Source organism: Anastrepha ludens, chromosome X (assembly GCF_028408465.1).
Source record: "Anastrepha ludens isolate Willacy chromosome X, idAnaLude1.1, whole genome shotgun sequence".
In the NCBI taxonomy this organism is placed as follows: Eukaryota; Metazoa; Arthropoda; class Insecta; order Diptera; family Tephritidae; genus Anastrepha; species Anastrepha ludens.
This window is the reverse complement of record NC_071503.1, coordinates 96,085,531-96,105,441: the sequence shown is the minus strand read 5'-3', so window position 1 is coordinate 96,105,441 and position 19,911 is coordinate 96,085,531. Positions and strand designations below refer to the sequence as shown.

Here is a 19,911-nt window from a genome sequence, read left to right as displayed (position 1 = left end):
GCAAAGTTACCTTGGCAATAAAGTTCAACACATCCTCATCCATTTAGCAATTAATAAATTTTTCTAGTAACACCTGCGCGGACTGATCACTCTTTTCTGAGTGAACCACCTGAAGACGAGACCACATCTGTGCTGTCGTTGTGCACTTTGTCATGTACTTTAATTGGTCCAATTCCAAACCTTTCATTATAAGCGCCTGCGCTTCAGCATCCTTCTCGTCCCACTCTTGTGCATTAACTTCTATTCTGGTGACTTTTCCAAAAACATAAACCTTTAATTTGTTTTCAGTCATGTAGATTAAATCAATGAATATGGTACACTCTTGATCCTGCCATTTTTGAACTTCTAGGAATCTATAGGCTATAGGCTTTGTATCACTGTCCATTCGAATTCACCAACACTAGATTTTACTTGTTTTAGCGTGGTTCTGGGCCCATAACTTTTTAAAATAAATGTAGCAAATAAAAACACTTTCTTATGTTCGATGTAGTATTATGATTAGACATCGGATTCTTATGCAAGTGCATATTTTTGTTTAACATCACATGAAGTTCGCACCTAGGTAGAAACTCATCATAATAAAAATTGAATTAATAGGATCCTATTATGTTTTGCATATTTCCATATTTTTGCATGTTTTTGCATATTTGCATATTTTTGCATATTTGCATATTTTTGCATATTTTTGCATATTTTTGAATATTTTTGCATATTTACAAATGTTTACATGCATATGTATGTACATACATATGATTTCATAAATTTTTTTTTCACTTTGCATTTCATTTCGCAGCGCGTAGCTACTACCACTGCTACTTTGTTGTTCATTGCACCTGTAAATTTATCTTCTTAAAAGAATTGAGAAACTTCCCTGCAAGAAACGAGTGATCGTTAGTCAATATTTGGCATCAACATATTAAGGGCAGTATGCAAATGGTGATGCAAAATGTTTGCACTGACAGTCATATGACATATCACTGTTCTTGTAGGGTTCTGGTTACTCTCTCCATGCTCACTGTGAGAAGGAACACAATAACAAATCGTCTTGCTTGCATTTTTGTATTTGTATTTTTATATTGTTTACTTTAAAAAAATATATTAGTTCTGTTAGTATAATTGTTACTTTAATTGCTGCTGAGCATAGTTTTTCGCTATACATTCAATATTTTTTATTAGTTAAGCAAATTTATATCGATATCGGTTGTGCACACGCTAACAGTTTATAATGAAAAGAACCATGTCAAATATTAAAAAAAATCGTAACTTTAAAAAGTGGCTTAGTGAAATTAAAGACGGAAGTTTACAGATCGTTGCTAATTCAATCCAATGCAAATTGTGCAACAAATTCGTATGTAATTTTTATGAAGAATTACTTTACAAATTACATATGTATGTTATGCTTAATATGCATTGCAGATCGGATGTTCGAGAAAATCCCAGCTAATGCAGCATATATCAACAAAATTTCATAAGAAAGGCGAGCGCATTAACCAGCAAGATCATGCAGCATCACCTGTTAACTTTAATTTCGACCTATGCCAAGCGATATTTGCTGTGAATATCCCTTGGCATGCATTGTCAAATACAACATTCAAAGCTTCTTAGAAAAGTACACTAAACGTGTAATTCCAGATGAGTCTACAATTCGAAAAAATTATCTTAATCAGGTCTATGAACAGACCATAGAAATATCCGCCTAGACATTGAAGATGAAAACATTTGGATTGCAGTTGATGAGATCACCGACTCAAGCGGGCGCTATGTTGCCAATTTCGTGGTAGGAAAGCTTTGCGAAAATGAACCATCATCACCTCACTTACTTTGCTGAACTAGTTCGCGCGGATAGTGAAACTATTGCTCGCTTTGTTAACTGTTCGGTTCTTAAACTATGGCCAAATGGGACTAATGCAGAAAAAGTTCTATTATTATTAATTGATGCGGCACCATACATGGTTAAAGCAGCAAAACAGTTAAAAGTGTTTTATGAAAACCTTAAGCATTTAACTTGCCTAGCCCACGGACTTCACCGGGTGGCAGAAAAAATTCGTTTACTTTTTCCAAATGTCAACGACTTCATTTTGCAATAAAAAAAGTTTTTTTGAAATCGCCTACTCGAATAGCTTTATATAAAGAAATTACCAATAACGCCCCGTTACCACCAAATCCAGTTATTACCAGATGGGGTACTTGGATTAATGCAGCTCTATTTCATACAGAAAACTTTAATAAAATTAAAGAGGTACCTCATATAAATAGCTCGGAATGTACATATGTACATACATATTTCCATGATATTTCAATACATAAGAATAATTATTTCAGGTTATTGAAGCTCTAACTTCTGATGCGGAGTGTGTTGATACTGTAAATAATGCAATTAAAAATCAATCTTTGCTAACTTCTCTACTATTCATAAAAACACATTTTGCTGACTTGCCACTCTCTATAAAGAAATTAGAGGAACAACGAATGAAGCTGGCTGAGTCCATTGGTGTGGTAACGGAATTCGAAAAATCATTGGGAAACGTTCCTGGGGGCCATGGTATTAATATTCGCGAAAAACTACAGATGACTATAGCTAAAAACCCAGTATTCTTTGAATTAACCCAGTATTCTTTGAATTGCAACTAGCATCAATTTTAGATAGTCCTTTGAGAGAACATACTGATGTATCAATCAACCATAAATTTTCAATGAAATTTAATTATGCCCCAATTACTTCTTGCGAAGTGGAACGCACATTTTCTGCTTATAAATTTGTTTTAAATGACAAACGACGAAGGCTCTCAATAGAAAATTTGGAAAAAATTATTATTACATATTGTAATACCGGATTTGAATAAAGGTGTAACTTGATACAAGTTTCGAACATATATGTACATAGTTATGTAGGTTGAAAAACTTTTAATTTTCTTTAAAATTCTAATATAACATTCCCATAAAGTGAGTGATTCTTTGTTTCTCTGGGTTTTTTGTGGAATTGGCCCCAGCACCGCAATATAATAAGATTTTTTGAATAGGTCAATCCCTGATCCACTTCCCAGAAAAAAAACTACCTTAAACTCTAACTTAGCCAAAGAACTACCTTTGTAACAAATTTCAAGCAAATCGCTCCATTAAAAAAAATATTTTTGAATAGGTCGGTCCCTGCTCGACTTCCCAGAAAAATTTTGAACTTTTTTGGATGCAGAAGTATTTTCATTTCTAAGCAGAGTATATCCTGAAGATTTCATAAAAATCGGTTGAGTAGTTTCGCAGTTTATTGGGTACAAACCAACAAACACATTTCATTTTTATATTTATATATAGACTCTGCATATTTCTTGGATATTTTTTGCATATTATTTGCACCTCTTTTGCATATTCAATTTGCATAAAAATCCGATCTCCAATAATCAGTAAAAGGAACGGAGTTCCAGCCCAAGTTGTTTGAGCTTTAAAAATATATGCGATCGCCACGTGTGACGCCAGTCTAGTAGAATACCTAAATATTTGGCATTATCTCTCTGAGGTATTAGAGCGTTGTTTAAAAGATACGGCAGGGCATGAGCAGTATCAAATCGTGAAAGTAATCTTCTTAGATTTGGTTTCGTTTACTTTTATACGCCAAGTTTTCAACCAGGAACTAACACTGTTGAGGTTTTCTTGTAAGTAGTAAGAACCAATTGAGTCATGGCTACTTTTCTATATTATAACCGTATGATCGGCATTGGTGGTGGTGAACAAAGTGCTACCTATTCATGTAAGGCGTTTTTCAATAGGTGCGCTTCAACTTTTTTCCGATAGGGAGGGCGAACGACGCAATATTTTTTATTTTTCGCTTGTCATTTGTAAACTTCATTAGTATACATTTCATCATGGAACGCTACACACTTGAGCAACGCTTGCAAATCATTGAATTTTATTATAAAAATGCGTGTCCTGTTAAGAAAGTTTAAAGTCGAAAAATCATCTTCAGTGATGAAGCTCACTTTTGGCTCAATGGCTTTGTCAACAAGCAAAATATGCGTTACTGGGCAGAAAGCAATCCACACGTGATTCATGAGGCACCGTTGCATCCCGAAAAAATCACTGTTTGGTGCGGTTTACATGCCGGCGGCGTAATTGGCCCATCTTTTTTCGTTGACGAGAACGATCGCCACGTTACAGTGAATGGAAATCGATACTGCGACATGATAAACGATTATTTTTGGCCGCAATTGAATGGTATGGACTTTCAACAGGACGGGGCCACAAGCCACACAGCACACGCTACAATTGATTTGTTGAAGAGTAAGTTCGATGAGCGCATTATTTCCAGAAATGGGCCGGTCGAATGGCCGCCGCGCTCGTGTGATTTGACGCCTCTAGACTATTTTCTTTGGGATTATGTGAAGTCATTGGTCTACAGTAACAAGCCGACGACGATTTGTCAGCTCAGAGCCAATATTGAACACGAAATTGCTGGAATTTCGACCGATTTATGCAAAAGAGTGGTCGAAAATTGGGTTCAACGATTGGACTTCGTAAAACGTGCACGCGGTGGTCATGCAAAAGAAATCCAATTTCATACTTAAATGTATATATTCAAACTCGATAATAAAAAAAAAATTAGTTAAAAAAGTCAAACCGTTTGTGTTTTATTCAAAAAAAAAGTTGAAGCGCTCTTACTGAAAAACGCTTTACTAATTATGCGGTAGGCTCATTTCAAGCTCGTATAATATCTAAAAAGACTGCAGCACAGTTTTTCCTTTTTTTCAAGTTATGCTGTTGCGAATTTCTACACACAATTAACCTGCTGTATAGTGAAGTAATATTTATGGAATCTAAATTGGTGTGTTGGAATGAGTTTTCTTTGCTCAATTATCGGATTAAGTCTTTTCGGAAGCAAAATTTCATAATGTTTAGAAACAATAGGCAGCAAACTTGTTGGCCTTTACTTGAAGACAACGTTTGGAGGTTTCCCAGGCTCGGAACCCAGTTACACCTATTTATTAAAAAAAATTGCAGACGATTTAGCAACACCAAGATTGGTGATTCTTTCGAGGCTAGAGTTAGTTAATGCGTTGACAAGCACACCCTCCCGGACGTTAAGAGCAAAGTGACCGGCAGAAATTAGAGCTACTTTTGCACATAAACTACATGAGTAGTTAGCTGATGGCTTTGATGTTTTTGCTGCTGATGTTTCTGTCATGGCCAACTCGGTTGGCTGCAGAGGCTGGCATCAGAACAAAAATAAAAAGTTTTGGTTTTAAAATAGAAAGCCGCACATCCTCCACCTTTGGAGGCACCTTTGAAAAGGCAAATCAAATTGCAAAAGCTGCAGAGAAATTTTGAGAACAATTCGCAGTAACATTTTCTCTGACCTAATCTTTGTGCACAAATTTTCACAAAGTTACCAGCAAACACCTGGTTCAGAAATTGTAAGTTCGATGCTAAGGATATAAAACTTATTAACTAAGGTTGGTTGGCAGTTATGATACTTGCACATGATTCGTGCCATTGATTCAGGGCTATGTCAGTTCGGAGAGGTAAACTCTTATAGACACCTAGTTTTTCATTATGTCGCATTACTTGGTGTGGTCAATAACTTTTTTGATTAAGAATGGTGACACATTTGCCAGTGTAATAAATTTTCTTGTCATAAGCAGAAATTTGGGTCAACACGTTTTTATTTTTAAAGTTTTAGTTTTACCGAGAACAATCAATGGTTTGGGATTAGGCTTTTTTCTCTGGACCAAATCCAGAGGACGGTCATTGCATGGATATCAGAAACTGTAAAGTAGCCGAAGCCACACAGTAAAGATCGCAATAACACTCTCGAATCACATTGAGGCTTAACTGAAACAACCAATCAGAATAAGCGATAGCGCACGACTGGCTTCGTAAAAGGGTGGCTAAGTTTTAAGGGCCGTTGTTGATTTTGAATAAAATACCATTTTTTTAAGAAGTTATTATTATTTCTCTTTATTATGATAATATTGATATAGATCAATTACGAGTGGAACCAAATATCGGCCAAATGGCTGCCGCGGCCTCGGCGGCATACCTCCATCCGATGGTCCAAATTTTCGATGACGCTGTGGCATAATTGAGGTTCTATGCTATTATTGTGCCGAATTATCTCACCCTTTAGCTCTTGAATTGTTGATGACTTATCGAGGTACACCTTTTCTTTCAAATAACCCCAAAGAAAGAAGTCCAACGGTGTCAAATCACATGATCTTAGCGGCCAATTGGCATCGCCGTGTCGTGAGATTATTCGGCCATCAAATTTTTCGCGCAAAAGAGCCATTGCTTCGCTAGCTGTGTGATTAGTGGCACCGTCCTGTTGAAACCACATATCGTCCACATCCATATCTTCCACTTCGGGCCATAAAAAGTTCGTTATCCTCTCACGATAGCGGACTCTATTCACAGTAACTGCCTGACCGGCCTCATTTTGGAAAAAATACGGCCCAATGATGCCACCGGCCCATAAACCGCACCAAAGAGTCCCTCTTTGTGGGTGCATTGGTTTTCGGCAACCACTCTTGGATTATCATTCGCCCAAATGCGGCAATTCTGCTTATTGACGAATCCACTGAGGTTAAAATGTGCCTCATCACTGAAGATGATTTTGATTTGAACGCCCGTTTTCATGATAAGCCTGAGTAACTTTAACGCGTTGCTCGATTGTGTATCTTTCCATGGTTCAAATTGAGTTAGTCTAAGGTTCACATTCAACATCGGCCCTTGAAATTTAACCACCCTTTATAATGGTCTATAAATGAAATCGAATAATTTTTCCAAAGCCTGAAGAAGCTCAAAAAGAAGAGAAATTAAATAAAGGTATTTTTATTAGATTTTATTCAACTTACACTTTTTATTTGGTTTTATTCAAAGAAACTATAGCATTTAAAAAACCGGCGACTTCTTGTTGCTTTTCGGCAGTCATATACCGAAACATTGCATGCTTGCCACCACTTCCCTCGAATATGCAGTTTTATTATTTGTTTATTTATTATTTATTAATCGGAAGAACTTTACTTTCGCACACAAATCACTCTAGCCGAATTTTTTCTTCTTGGATTTTAAATTGAACTAGAAATTTAATTTTTAAATTGCTTTTTCAATTTTCAAAACAAAATATTTTGCAAAATGATGAAATTACAAATAAAGAATTTGAAATTTGCGATGGAAGCACGAAATATAATAATTTGACATCTTAAAAAACTTTTTGACATCTTCCTAGAACTTCTTCAATTGTGATATGATCAATCTTAAGTCAGCGAGGATAGTATCATACATGTCGAAAGCTTCCATTTTGTTTATTACTGTCCATGTTTCTACGGGAGACCACACATAACATTTTATGTATCGTAACCGAAGTTATATATTCAATTCTCGGTTAGTTAGAACTTTGATGTATTTAAAAAAAGCGTTCCTGGCTCTCTCGATTCGGCACCTAATTTCTTTATCCGAATTCCAATCGTGATTTAACTAGGAGCGTATATATTTAAACCAAACTACACTCTCTATCGACCGATCATTAATCTTAATGATGGCGTCCGGATATTGATTTTGCGATTTGCTAACAATCATGAATTTTTTTTTTCAAATCTCATATCTATTATTGGTCATTAACTTTAATACCTTTATTTAAATCACCAATGACTTCTTGAAAGATGTATTTTTAATAAATGTTAAATATACATATTGTCTTACTCCTCCATTTATTCAGATACCATTTGTTGTAACATTGTTAGCGAGTACCTCGGCTATTTGGTTCCAATATAGATTTTTGATACATCGAATATCTCTTCCGTCAATATTTAGTTTTTTTGGTGTTTTAATTAATGTGCTATGCTGTACGAGTACTTTACCAAAAGCTTCTTCGTAGTCTACAAAGAGCTCCTTACAATTTTGCTAAATAATGCCTCTTGTACCCAAAGGGCCTCTGAAGAAAAACGACCCATTGCTAACATAATTCACATGTCCTGTAGATTCTGTCGTGAATAACTTTAAGGAATATCTTAAGAATATAGTTCAACAGACCCTAAAATATTTAAATTTTTAAGTCGCTGAACTCATTGGAATTGCTATAAAACCATTATTTGGATACAATCCTGTGTTATGAATTGCAATAAATAAGTTCTCCAATAAACTCTAGTTCACTTAAATTTTCCTCGCCGAATAGTTTTAATCCTTTCAGTAGCATTTTGTTTATTAGATTTGGATGATTTTATTGCCATTACAATTTCAGCACTTGTTATTGGTGGATCCAGTAGTTCGGGAGATATTGATATAGGATTCAGACTTAGCCTCGCGTTGTCAGAAAATAGTTCTTGAATTCGATGTTCTCAAATCCCATTCTTATTTGCTGGGTTCGTGACAGTTCGGCAGGTGTCCTTCGTTAAAACAAAAGAACTTTTATACTTTACACACCGGAGCTTGCTTTAATTTGCCTATGAACGTTATAGTTATTTGTAATCTCTCTATTTCAGAACATTGCTAAATTACCCACGATTTTAGCTAGTCGAATTTTTGTATGTTTGTTTATTTAATATCTCTCTAGCACTCTTTCTTTAGCTAATTCCTTCAGTGCATTAGTCGTACGGTTTCAACTACAGAAGGTGATTAATTTGAAATTGAGGAACAATATTGCTGTATATATTGATAGTTCTTATTTAATCATCTGTTGGTAATATCAATTTGGCTTAGTTTGTCTACGCCTAAAATTTTTCTTCGAGGTTGCTTTTTAATTGTTGATAGCTATAGCTTTATTCTGGTCGCTAAGAAATTATGGTAATATAACTTGGTACGTCAGTAAATGGATATGTGAACGCTTTGGTTATGAATGAGCTAAATCTTTGATCCCTAGTATAAAGTCAACCTGGTTGCGTGCAATATTGGTGTTTGTGTCTTGGAATGACTTTCATGAACACAAACGTCGCGGTGGTAAATATAACTACATATGTGTCCATGTCTTCTCCATGTCCCCGCTGATTTATTACTCGAAAGCACTAGAAGGGTGATGTTTTCAGTCCTCTCACTTCCAATCTTGGAGTTAAAATCACCTATGATGACATTGAAGTCAAGAGCTTTTGAAAGTTTTAGCAATTTCTGCGAATTTCTCTGTTTAATGGTCAGCTGGCAAATGTCACCAAAATACGACAATGGAACCCACCTTCTGTGTTGTACTACTGTTTGTAAGTAGTTCATACATACTTACTCATGTAAAGGATAATCAATTTAAAGGTATTGGGTTTTAAATTGAAATAAAACAACGAAAATTCGAATTCAGTAGGCTGTCTCTACTATTTTTCTGTATAACCATTCATGTCATTTATTTTTCAAAGATAGTCCCTTTCAAATGTTGTCCGCAAGTGAGCCGTACTTTGGCCATCAGTAAAAAACAATTCTGAATTTTTTGAGGACTTTGGTCGGTATGTTTTGAATAACTTTAGTTATGTTGGCCTCCAATGCCTCCATCGAATCTGGTTTAACCACAAAACATTTAGAATTTCTCGCACTCGAAGTATAACCAATTAAAGAACCTTTCAAATGTTGTCCGCAAGTGAGCCGTACTTTGGCCATCAGTAAAAAACAATTCTGAATTTTTCGAGGACTTTGGTCGGCCTTGAGACGGTCCAGAAACGAATGGCAAGCTGCCCGAATGTGACTTGCAGGTGACGTCCATGGTCTGCCACCGAAATGTTTGTCTGCTCACGGCTTCAAAGCAACCTCCAGAATACTTTCCCGATAATATTTCGCATTTACCTTGACGCTAGGCTCGATGAAAACGATTGGTTCGACAATCGAGGACTAAAATTCTCGTATGAACGGTCGGTCAAATAAACCCTATCGTTTTGGGAGCTTACGAATTGCTCAATTTGCAAAATTTTCGCATCAGAAAACACAATGTTCAGAAATTGACCGCTTTCGGACAAGTGACTCGCTCTTTCGAATCTGACTTGCCGCTGCTTTGGTGTGAGATCATGCGCCTTTTGGATCTTGTAAGGATTAACTTTGTGATAAATTTTTAGTATGCGGCCAGTTCTTTTGCCATTTGATTGGCACTTCGTCGGGGATTTTACTCCAATCGTTTCTTCGCTTTTTGAACCATTTCACGTGGTGTTGCAGTCTTTTGTTGACTACTTCCATGACGATTCGTGATGCTACCAGTATCATTGTAACGAGTAATGGGGCAATAAACAAAAACTTTATTTACTTTAAGGTGATCGAGCTTACAAACAATCGCCGGTTGCGATTTTTCAGCCAAATATAATGCAATCATATTACGGGAGAAATCTATTACTGATTTTGTTTTTTCGCGTTTACTCTAGGCAAAATGCTTCCTCATGCTTGTAAACAATACTCTGGACTGTCATTTAGTCAACTAACAGACAGCCGATGTCCGTGCATCAGCTGAAGTTGGTTACACTTCGAGTGCCGGACTCTGTACAGAGTGTGCCATCTTTTATGTCGGTATGAAAACATTAAATAACTTTGAAAAACAGAAACAACTCATTTTTTTATATTTTGAGTTGTTGTGGTTATTTACAGTTTAATAAAACAATTTTTGGCATACAATGTCAATCAAGTGGCCACCTTTATTAGCAATCACAAACTGTGATCTGTTTTCTGCGTTTTTCATCACCTTGCCTAACATCTTGGGTTTTATAGTGTCGATTTCGGCATGAATGTTTGCCTTAAACTGGTCAATAGTCTGCGGCTTGTTGGCGTAAACCTTACTTTTTAAAATAACCCCACAAAAAGAAGTCCGGAGGGCCAGGTGATCTGGGGGGCCAGTATATGTCACCTCCTTGGGACACTAGACGTCCCGGGAATTTTCGTTACAGAAATTCAATTGTTGCAATCGCAGTGTGGCATGGCGCAACGTCTTGTTGAAACTCGTAACCGTCTAAACCTTTCTCACGTATTTGCGAGCAGACATAATGATCCAACATCCATCGATATCGGTTTCCATCGACCGTTTCAATTTCTCGGTAAAAATATGGTTCAATGATGGCTTTGGCACAAATGCCGGCCCAAACAGGTACTTCTCGGTCATGCAATGGAGTATCCATGAAACTCGTGTGGATTCTCAGTTCCCCAAATGCTGCAATTTTATTTTTATTCACGCTGCCAGAGAGGTTAAAATGTGCCTCGTCAGTCATTAAAATTTGCTTCCAAAAATTGAGTTCAGTGTCAATCATTCGAGCGACTGTTTTGCTGTATTCTAAGCGACGTGAATGGTCTGTCGGCAATACTCTTTATGTCAATTGCACTTTATACGGAAACAAATTTAAATCATCCTTTAAAATGCGCGGCATTGTGGTTTCACTGACGCCAAAATGCTGAGCGCGACGACAATACATCACTGTTGGCTCCTAGGCAACGCCTCCCTCACTGCTTTAACAAGTCCATTGGAATGTCTTGGTCGTTGATGAACGGCATGCTGACGATCTCCTACTGTCCCGTGCTTAAAAAAATAAGTATTGTTAGATATGCGATATGCGCGTTGAGTTAGAACAATAGAACGACTATTTTCGATATATAGCGTCAGTATTTCAGCGCGTTGTTTCGGTGTAAAGCGATCCATGGTTGAAATTGTACTGAACTGATGTATCGAAAACATGTATGCTGAAGTCGATAGGTTGGTAAATAATAAAGCTTTTCAGCGTTTACCTACCGACATAAAAGATGGCGCACCCTGTATATACCCCCACAAATAAAAGTTCGAAGGTGTGATATCCTACGATCTTTGTGGCAAAGCCACTGGACAAGAGATAAATTGCTGAATGAAACGGCGACGCAGTAAATCCATTGTTTCACAGGCTGTATGGCAAGTGGCGCCATCTTGTTGGAAATGTTGTAGAGATCTCGGTCTTCAATTTCTGGCATCAAAAAGTCGTTTATAATGGCGCGATAGCGTTCACCTTTCACTGTTACATTGGTGCCAGCCTCTTCTTTGAAGAAATATGGGCTGATAATTCCTCCAGCCCATAGGCCGGACCAAACAGTTGTTTTCAACGAATATAAGGGTTGTTCTTGAATAGTTTCGGGTTGCTCTTCAGCCCAATTAAGGCAATATCGCTTATTGACATAGCCTTAAGTCAAAAATGGGTCTCAGCGGTAGAATGGTTATGTACACCATAAGTTGGTCTGAGCGCGCGATGAACACTTTTCACAGATCGTTGATTGTTGAGCCGTAAGTCTTTCCAGGACGAAATGTCAATGAATACTGAAAACAAATATGTATTTGGACGTGTGATCTGTCATTTTGTCATCTGTATTGGAAAAAGGCTGATAAGGTAGCCTTTATAAAGAGGCTCAAAACTTGTATATTAAAACAATCAAAATTTTTTTAATCTGTGGTGGGCGTGATACGCATCTCGATTTTTACTGAAACAAATAAATGAAGAGCTTTTAAAGTTATGTCAATTAATTTATTTAAGAATTTTTCGTTGTTACATTTCGATGTTTATAATACATATTCGTATTGAAACAAAGACATCCAAAGCACTGACAGCTTTCTGGCAGTGCAAAGGTGTCTTTGGGAAAACGTGGGGTCTTTCTCCTAGAAAGGTCCTATGGATCTACACGGCTATGATAAGACCTGTTATCACCTATGCATCAGTGGTCTGGATGAGTAAACTCTCTCTAGTGGGAGTCAGAAGTGCGACTACTTTTGGCCCTCAAACTCAGCAAATGAGCCCGGCAAACACTGTTTTCGCATTTTTACGGATGGCTCCAGGACCGAGCATGGCTCCGGCTCTGGGGTCTACGTGGAATCCAGCGGGACAAAACTCCACTTTGCTCTTGGAATGCATGCATCTGTGTTCCAAGCGGAGGTGTATGCAGTTCAAGAAGCGATGAATGACAGCCAAGCTGCGCTTATGACCTTAGACAGCCCCCCAACCACATCAGGGGTCGTCAAGTCCTGTAAATCCAGGCTGAACTATGTCGGTAGACATAATAGCCTGGTGCTAGCATGGGTCCCGGGATACGTGGGTATCGCGGGTAACGAGACCTCTGACACCTTAGCTAAGATGGGCTCTGAGGGCAACTTCTTTGGCCCCCTCTGCGGCCATCACAGCCACGGTTAGAAAATGGGTAACTACCACCCACAAGCGAGCTTGGCAGGCTGAGAGAGGCTGCAGGTGGACTAAACTGATGTTACCTGTCATGTCCGATCGACTGTCGCAGAAGGGTTTGCAGGGTCATTAAGCAGAGGGGAGTGCAGACGGCTGGCTGGACTGATGACGGGCCACTTTCTGTGGGTGAAGCACATGGAAAGGTTGGGCATCTCAGACAGTGTACTCTGCCCAGCTTGTGAAGAGGAGGATGAAACGGCGGACCACTTGCTGTGCGTCTGCCCCGCCTTCGCTAGAATCAGGTTTGAGGTCTTTGGCACTGATGTGTTAAGAAGCGACCATCTTGGCTCCTTGGCACCACAAGATCGACTCAGATTTCTTCGGAGATCAGGTAGATTTAAAGAAAACTAAAAGGGAATCCAAGTGTAGTACAATGAACTTAATTAATGTCTGAGTGCTGCACTTGCTAGTTGTCCCGACAAAAAAAAAAAAAACAAAAAAAATACATACTCGTATATGAGTACATTCACATGAAAAAGTTTTACGTTTAATGGTTTCGTAAAAAGGAAAAATATTTTTAACCGTTTTAGTTTCCTTGCCGTCAAGGTAGTCGAGCCTCTTAAGCTCTTTAATTACACATTTTTCTACTCCTCTTCCCAATTTTTTATTTGTTTATTTTAAGAGTCTTTGCCTGTGAACAGCCATTTTTCTTATTTTCTTTGGATCCGCCCTTTTTTGGAATATCCCTTACTTCCACGTATCTGTCTGTTATTTTCAGAGTTGTACCCATTACCCCCCTTAAAAAGTATTGAACCAATAAATACAATATTTTTATATATGCAAAATATAAAGGGTTTAATATGTATTTAAATTTGGCCAGAATCACTCTTTGTATGAGATGTATTATATACGCTCAATACTTTAAAATCGAGGAATCAATCCTTGAAATTTACTGATATACTTGAAAAAATTATTGCCAAATGAAGCTAATTTTAATATTGTGAACTAAATTGAATCTAAAATTTTTTTTAACAAAGCAAAAAATTTCAAATTCATTCCATATGTGGTAAATATTTGCAGGAAAAATGTATAAACAGCACCGACTTGTAGAGTTCTCAGCACAGACAAATGGTGTGCCTAATCCAAAGTTGTTCATTGGAAAAGCTGAAATCCATATTCGTATTGACAAAGCAACAATTAGAGGGACCGAAAACAAGAAAAGAAAGAATTTTGGATGTGGTGGAAAGAAAACAAAACTGAAGCTCTGGATATTTCAAATTATGGAAAATAATACCACAAAAGAGGTAATGTTAAACGACAAGCATATAGGTATACTTATATGTAAGGTAGATGCCGAATGATTTCACAATTTTACGTTCGTGAATAAGAGCAACTTTGAAGTTTTTGGATAGCACGATCGTAAATTGTTCATTAACTTAGTACCTTTAATTGATATTTAGATGTTTATATTGATTTCGATAACGGGTGATTTTTTAGCTATTATCTTTTGAATCAGTTAGTTTAAACAGCTGACGCACGTTTCGTGTTTTGTTTCACTGTCAAACATCTTCAGTTTGGTCTATAATTTAACCATGAATCGTCTTACAAACGAACAACGCTTGCAAATCATTGAATTTTATTATAAAAATGCGTGTCCTGTTAAGAAAGTTTATCGCGCGCTTCTTCCATTTTATGGCCAGTTTAATCGACGCACTGAAGCAGCTATCCGAGCTATTGTGACTAAATTTAGAACCAAATTTACATTATTGGACATCAAACCACCAACACGCTTACGTAGAGTGCGAACTGAAGAAAATATCGCAGCTGTATCGGCCACTGTTAATGATGACCATCAATTATCGATTCGTCGCCATTCGCAGCAATTGGGCCTCTGTTACTCAACAACGTGGAAAATTTTGCGAAAGGATTTAGGTGTGAAGCCTTTCAAAATACAGCTGGTGCAAGAATTGAAGCCGAACGACCTACCGCAACGCAGAATTTTTGGTGAATGGGCTCTTGGAAAGTTGGCCGAAGATCCACTTTTTATCGAAAAATTGTGTTTAGCGACGAAGCTCATTTTTGGATCAATGGGTACGTAAATAAGCAGAATTGTCGATTTTGGAGTGAAGATCAGCCAGAAGAATTGCAATAGCTACCAATGTATCCAGAAAATGTCACAGTTTGGTGCGGTTTATGGGCTGGAGGTATCATTGGACCGTACTTCTTCAAAGATGCTGCGAATCGTAACGTAACTGTGAATGGTGAGCGCTACAGTGAAATGATATCCAACTTTTTTTTGTCCAAAATGCAAGGGCTTGACTTGCATGACATGTGGTTTCAGCAAAACGGTGCCACATGCCACACATCACACGTAACAATGGACATGTTGAAAGGCGAGTTCGGTGAACATTTTATTTCACGTTAGGGACCTGTCAATTGGCCACCCAGATCGTGCGATATAACGCCTTAATATTATTTGTGTGGGCTATGTTAAAGCTCATGTCTATTCAGACAAGCCTGCTTCAATTAACGCATTGGAAGACAACATTAAAGCATTTATATGTGAGATACCGGCCGAAACATTAGAAAGAGTATGCCAAAATTGGACTAAGCGGATGGACCATTTGAAGCGCAGTCGCGGTCAACATTTGCATGAAATAATCTTCAAACATTAAATTATATGGACTGTACTATCGATTTAAATAAAAATTTCAAGCATTTTTCTGAATTTTACGTGTGTTTTTTTGAAAAACTTTCCTATAGCTATTAAAAAGTCACCCTTCAGGTTTAGGTCAATTCAAAAATTAGAAATATGTATGTACAGTAATTAAAAAGCTTCTTGAATATATAATTTGCATATACCTCGTAATATCATGAAGTTTATATATCAGATTTTTATTAACTTAGTATCTAAAATATTAAATATTATTATTTTTTATATTTTTATATTACTTCAAAGTACTCACCCATTTCATCCATAGGGCTGCGATCAATCACCTCAACTTTGCGCTACTTTTAACGTGGATACGATAAACTTAGGATGGCAAAAATTCGATATAACTTCAACTATCCGGGACTGGTATGAGCGGTTGCCGATGAAAAAACTACGCCTACTTATAGACTGCACTGGTTGTGGCAAGCAGTATGTTTTGAATTTGTTTGACCAGCCACTTGAAGTATCGAGACGAAAACAGTCTTATACACACCGAGACCAAGACTTGCATTCTATAAATCAAAATGATCTGGTAGTTCAATGGGCACGACGACGCAGGGCTTTAAAAAACAACAATATCATAGAAAAAGAGAGTGATGTAAATCAAGGAGTATTACCAGGACAACAGGTTACCAAACATGTATCAATGGCTTGCAACTCTATTTTAGGTTGCAACGTGCAGAAAAATTCGACGTCTGTTGTTGAAAATTATAAGTTGAAAAAGATTCAAATGCAATTATTTCAACAGTATAAATTTCAGCGAAATAGCCAGCAACAGGAACTAAAAAACGCAAAACACCGCAGACCAAATCGTTCAAAACATCCAGATTCACCATATTTGCATCGACAAAGAGATATGCATTTACTGAGCCCAAAATCATCACTGCTAAATCCGAATCGACCATTTCTGGTCCTACACACAGAAACAAGACGTCTGAGACGAGTTCGGCGTCGTGCTATTGATTGCGTTGGCGCTATCCACGGTCAATGTTGTAAGGAATCGTTTTATGTATCATTTAAAGCATTAGGATGGGACGACTGGATCATTGCTCCACGTGGATATTTCGCTAATTACTGTCGTGGTGACTGTACGGGTCCCTTTCGCACACCTGATACGTTTCAAACTTTTCACGCACATTTTATAGAAGAGTACAGGAAGATTGGTCTTTTGAATGGTATGCAACCTTGCTGTGCACCAGTAAAGTTTTCGAGCATGTCTTTAATATATTATGGCGATGATGGAATAATTAAAAGAGATCTTCCAAAGATGGTAGTAGATGAATGTGGGTGTCCATGATAATATAAGTATATGCTATGACTGTTTGCTCAGACCAAAATGTCCATACAAATGTACATATATATACACTCAGAACTTTAAACCTTACCCACATACCTACAAATATCCCTACATCCATATTAGTTCACGTACGTAACACATTGGCTGAAAAGTCCCGGCCTTACAAAGAAACCAGTTTTTTTTGTTCAAAATTAGCTTTATTCATCAACGTAATTTGCACCAAGAGGAACGCAGTCATTTCAGTGCCGCTCTAACATTTAAATACCACTTTCGTAGAACGATTTACCTTTTGCCTTAAAAAAGGGCTCAGTTTCAGCGATAACCTCTTCATTCGAGCGAATTTTCTTATCGGCGAGCATTTTCTTTAGGTCTGCGAACAGCCAGTTATCGCTGGGATGAGGGAGCAATTCGAAGTTCAGTTCAAGTAGTTTTGCCATTGTTTTGATTGAGTTGTGGCACGGTGCGCTGTCTTCTTTTTGGTCAACAGTGGGCAAACGCGGCACCCACTTTGAACAGAGCTTCTTCATAGTCAAATGATCATGCAATACCATATACTAGTAAAGTCAACACGTTCTTTTGATATCTTTACTATGTCAGCTAACTCCCGCAACTTCACTTTTCGATCACTCGAAACGATTCTGGGTTTTTTATGTTTTTGATGTTTTCTGGTGTTACCGCCTCATTTAAACGTCTACTGCGTTGTGCATCATCGGTGTCTCTACCACCTCTTTTGAAGTCAGCAAACCATCGTTTTATTGTTGTTTCTGATCGAGCGGAGTCTTCATAACACTTTTCAAGCCATTTTTTTGCTGGAACGGTATTTTTCCCCATCAAGAAGCAGTGTAAAATTGAAACACGAAACACGCTCTTAGCACAATAACTCACAAACTAATGAACAGAAAATCATGAAATTTTAACGGCCGTCTTTTTAATAACTTTTAACTGAAAAAGAGCTGAATGCGATAAAAATGGAGCCATCAACGAGTTAGGACCGGGACTTTTCAGCACTTGTGTTATGTCTATATGCGCATACAAACATGTTATGTTTATAGGTATATAGTTTGCATTAGTTCATAATTACTTTAAAGGGACTTACTTTGAAAGTAATTTACACTTCTTCATAGAAAGTGAATTATATAAAACTCACAAAATTGCAGCTTTTTAGAGACATTAAATTTTTCTGCAAAATGCATGCAATGTGTAATATCTTATTTTTGGAAAACATGTGTGCACTATGTAGCGGAACTTAAAGTTATATGCCTGGTTCTGCTAGTTTACATGCAGAGCTTACTAATTTAAAAATCCCTTTGATATGGGCATGCTTTTTTCAATATGTTATAAAAAAATTTCGTATTATTCAGTATTCGAGAAAAATTAAGACGGTGCCTTAGAGTTTTGCGAAAGTTATCGTAAATAATACTTTTTGGAATATTCATGTGTGATCGAATGTAAATGAAGAAATATTTAGATATAAAAAGATTATTGCACAGGTACATAAACAATTACTAATATTAAGAACAGCAAAAGAAAATTAAAGCTTAATCGAAAACAATTACATTACGTGTTTCACATAACAAATGTTGACATAAGTAAGTCTGTCTAATTGTATAATTACAATCAATCGCAGTAATTCTAACGTTACATATAACTTCAAGTAGCGTGATAATAATTTTTTTCGCAAATTGTCTGCCTCAACAATTTGTATGAATTAAATTTTTTATATTTGGAAATGGAATGGGCCATGTGTTATGACCACATGTGTGCTTATGTATGTATATATATTACACACATTTATTGGTTTTTGTTCTTATTTTACTTTTCAGTTGTTTCATATATCAAAATTTATTGTGAAACATTTGAAGGTAGCGTATTGATTACTGGAGCGTTAATGAAATAGCCAAATAAGCAATTTAAAATATAAATATGTAGCCTAACTTATCTCCATTGTACAAGGTGGTGCATAATTTTACCTTGTATGTACATTTTTAGCATAGAGATGAATGAAAATGCATAATGTCTAGTAAATTCCTTAAATTTTCATTTTTCACAATTCGAAAGTGGATCTTGCTCGTACATAACAAACAAATTTAACGTGCTCTCAGTAGGAAATGGAATCACTCACTCGCATTCGTACGCTAATCCACGCTTACTTTCGTGAGTGCACTTATTCTGAACTTGTTTTTTTTTTTTAATTAATATTTATGTGATGAAATTCCCACGTCAAAAATACCATGGAATACAGTTCGTATGTGATAGCTCATCGCAAATGCAGATGTGGGGAGACATACGCAAAAGCGAACGGAGTGTGTAATACCATGTTGCGAAGAAAAAGATAGGCTGTATGCAATGCTAGTTTGCACTAATACGTTCAAAATTAAATTACTTGTTTTCATATCTCGGAGCAGTTTGAAAAATTGTAATTTAATACCCGTATTTGTTGCCTGCGGGCTATCTTTTACTGATAAAACTATCCAATAAACAAATCAGTTGTTCATTATTCAACCGTCTGTCACATTACAAGTTTAATCAGAATTAAATGCGCCGGTAATACCGGTCAACGCCGCCGTCTGTCTAGGGTATAAGGTGCTATTAGAAACTTAACCAAATTTTTTCGTTAGGTCCATTCCAGTTATGTATTAAAAAGCTAGCTATTTAAAATTATAATACGATGAAATTTTATTTATTCGAGTTTTAAAAGTCAAATCAGCTGTACGATTCGATACTAATGAAGCTGGTCTTGAACAAATTTTAACATCGTACTCGAGAAGAGCACAAATTTTTAAAATTATAATAAAACTAGGATGCATATAAAATAATAAAGTATTAATTTATATGTAGTT

General features: G+C 36.8%; 1 protein-coding gene across 3 annotated transcripts in view; it reads left to right on the top strand.

Annotated features, from left to right (window-relative positions):
* LOC128870494 (uncharacterized) overlaps positions 1-18,650 on the top strand; it is a 107,105-nt gene extending 88,455 nt beyond the window's left edge. For all 3 annotated transcript variants that reach the window (XM_054113173.1, XM_054113174.1, XM_054113172.1), the window contains 2 exons: positions 14,142-14,365; positions 16,043-18,650. In XM_054113173.1, the coding sequence (XP_053969148.1) occupies positions 14,142-14,365; positions 16,043-17,071 (1,253 nt within the window). In that variant the 3' untranslated portion in view covers positions 17,072-18,650. The remainder of the gene's footprint in view (positions 1-14,141; positions 14,366-16,042) is intronic.
* Positions 18,651-19,911: the final 1,261 nt, after the last annotated feature.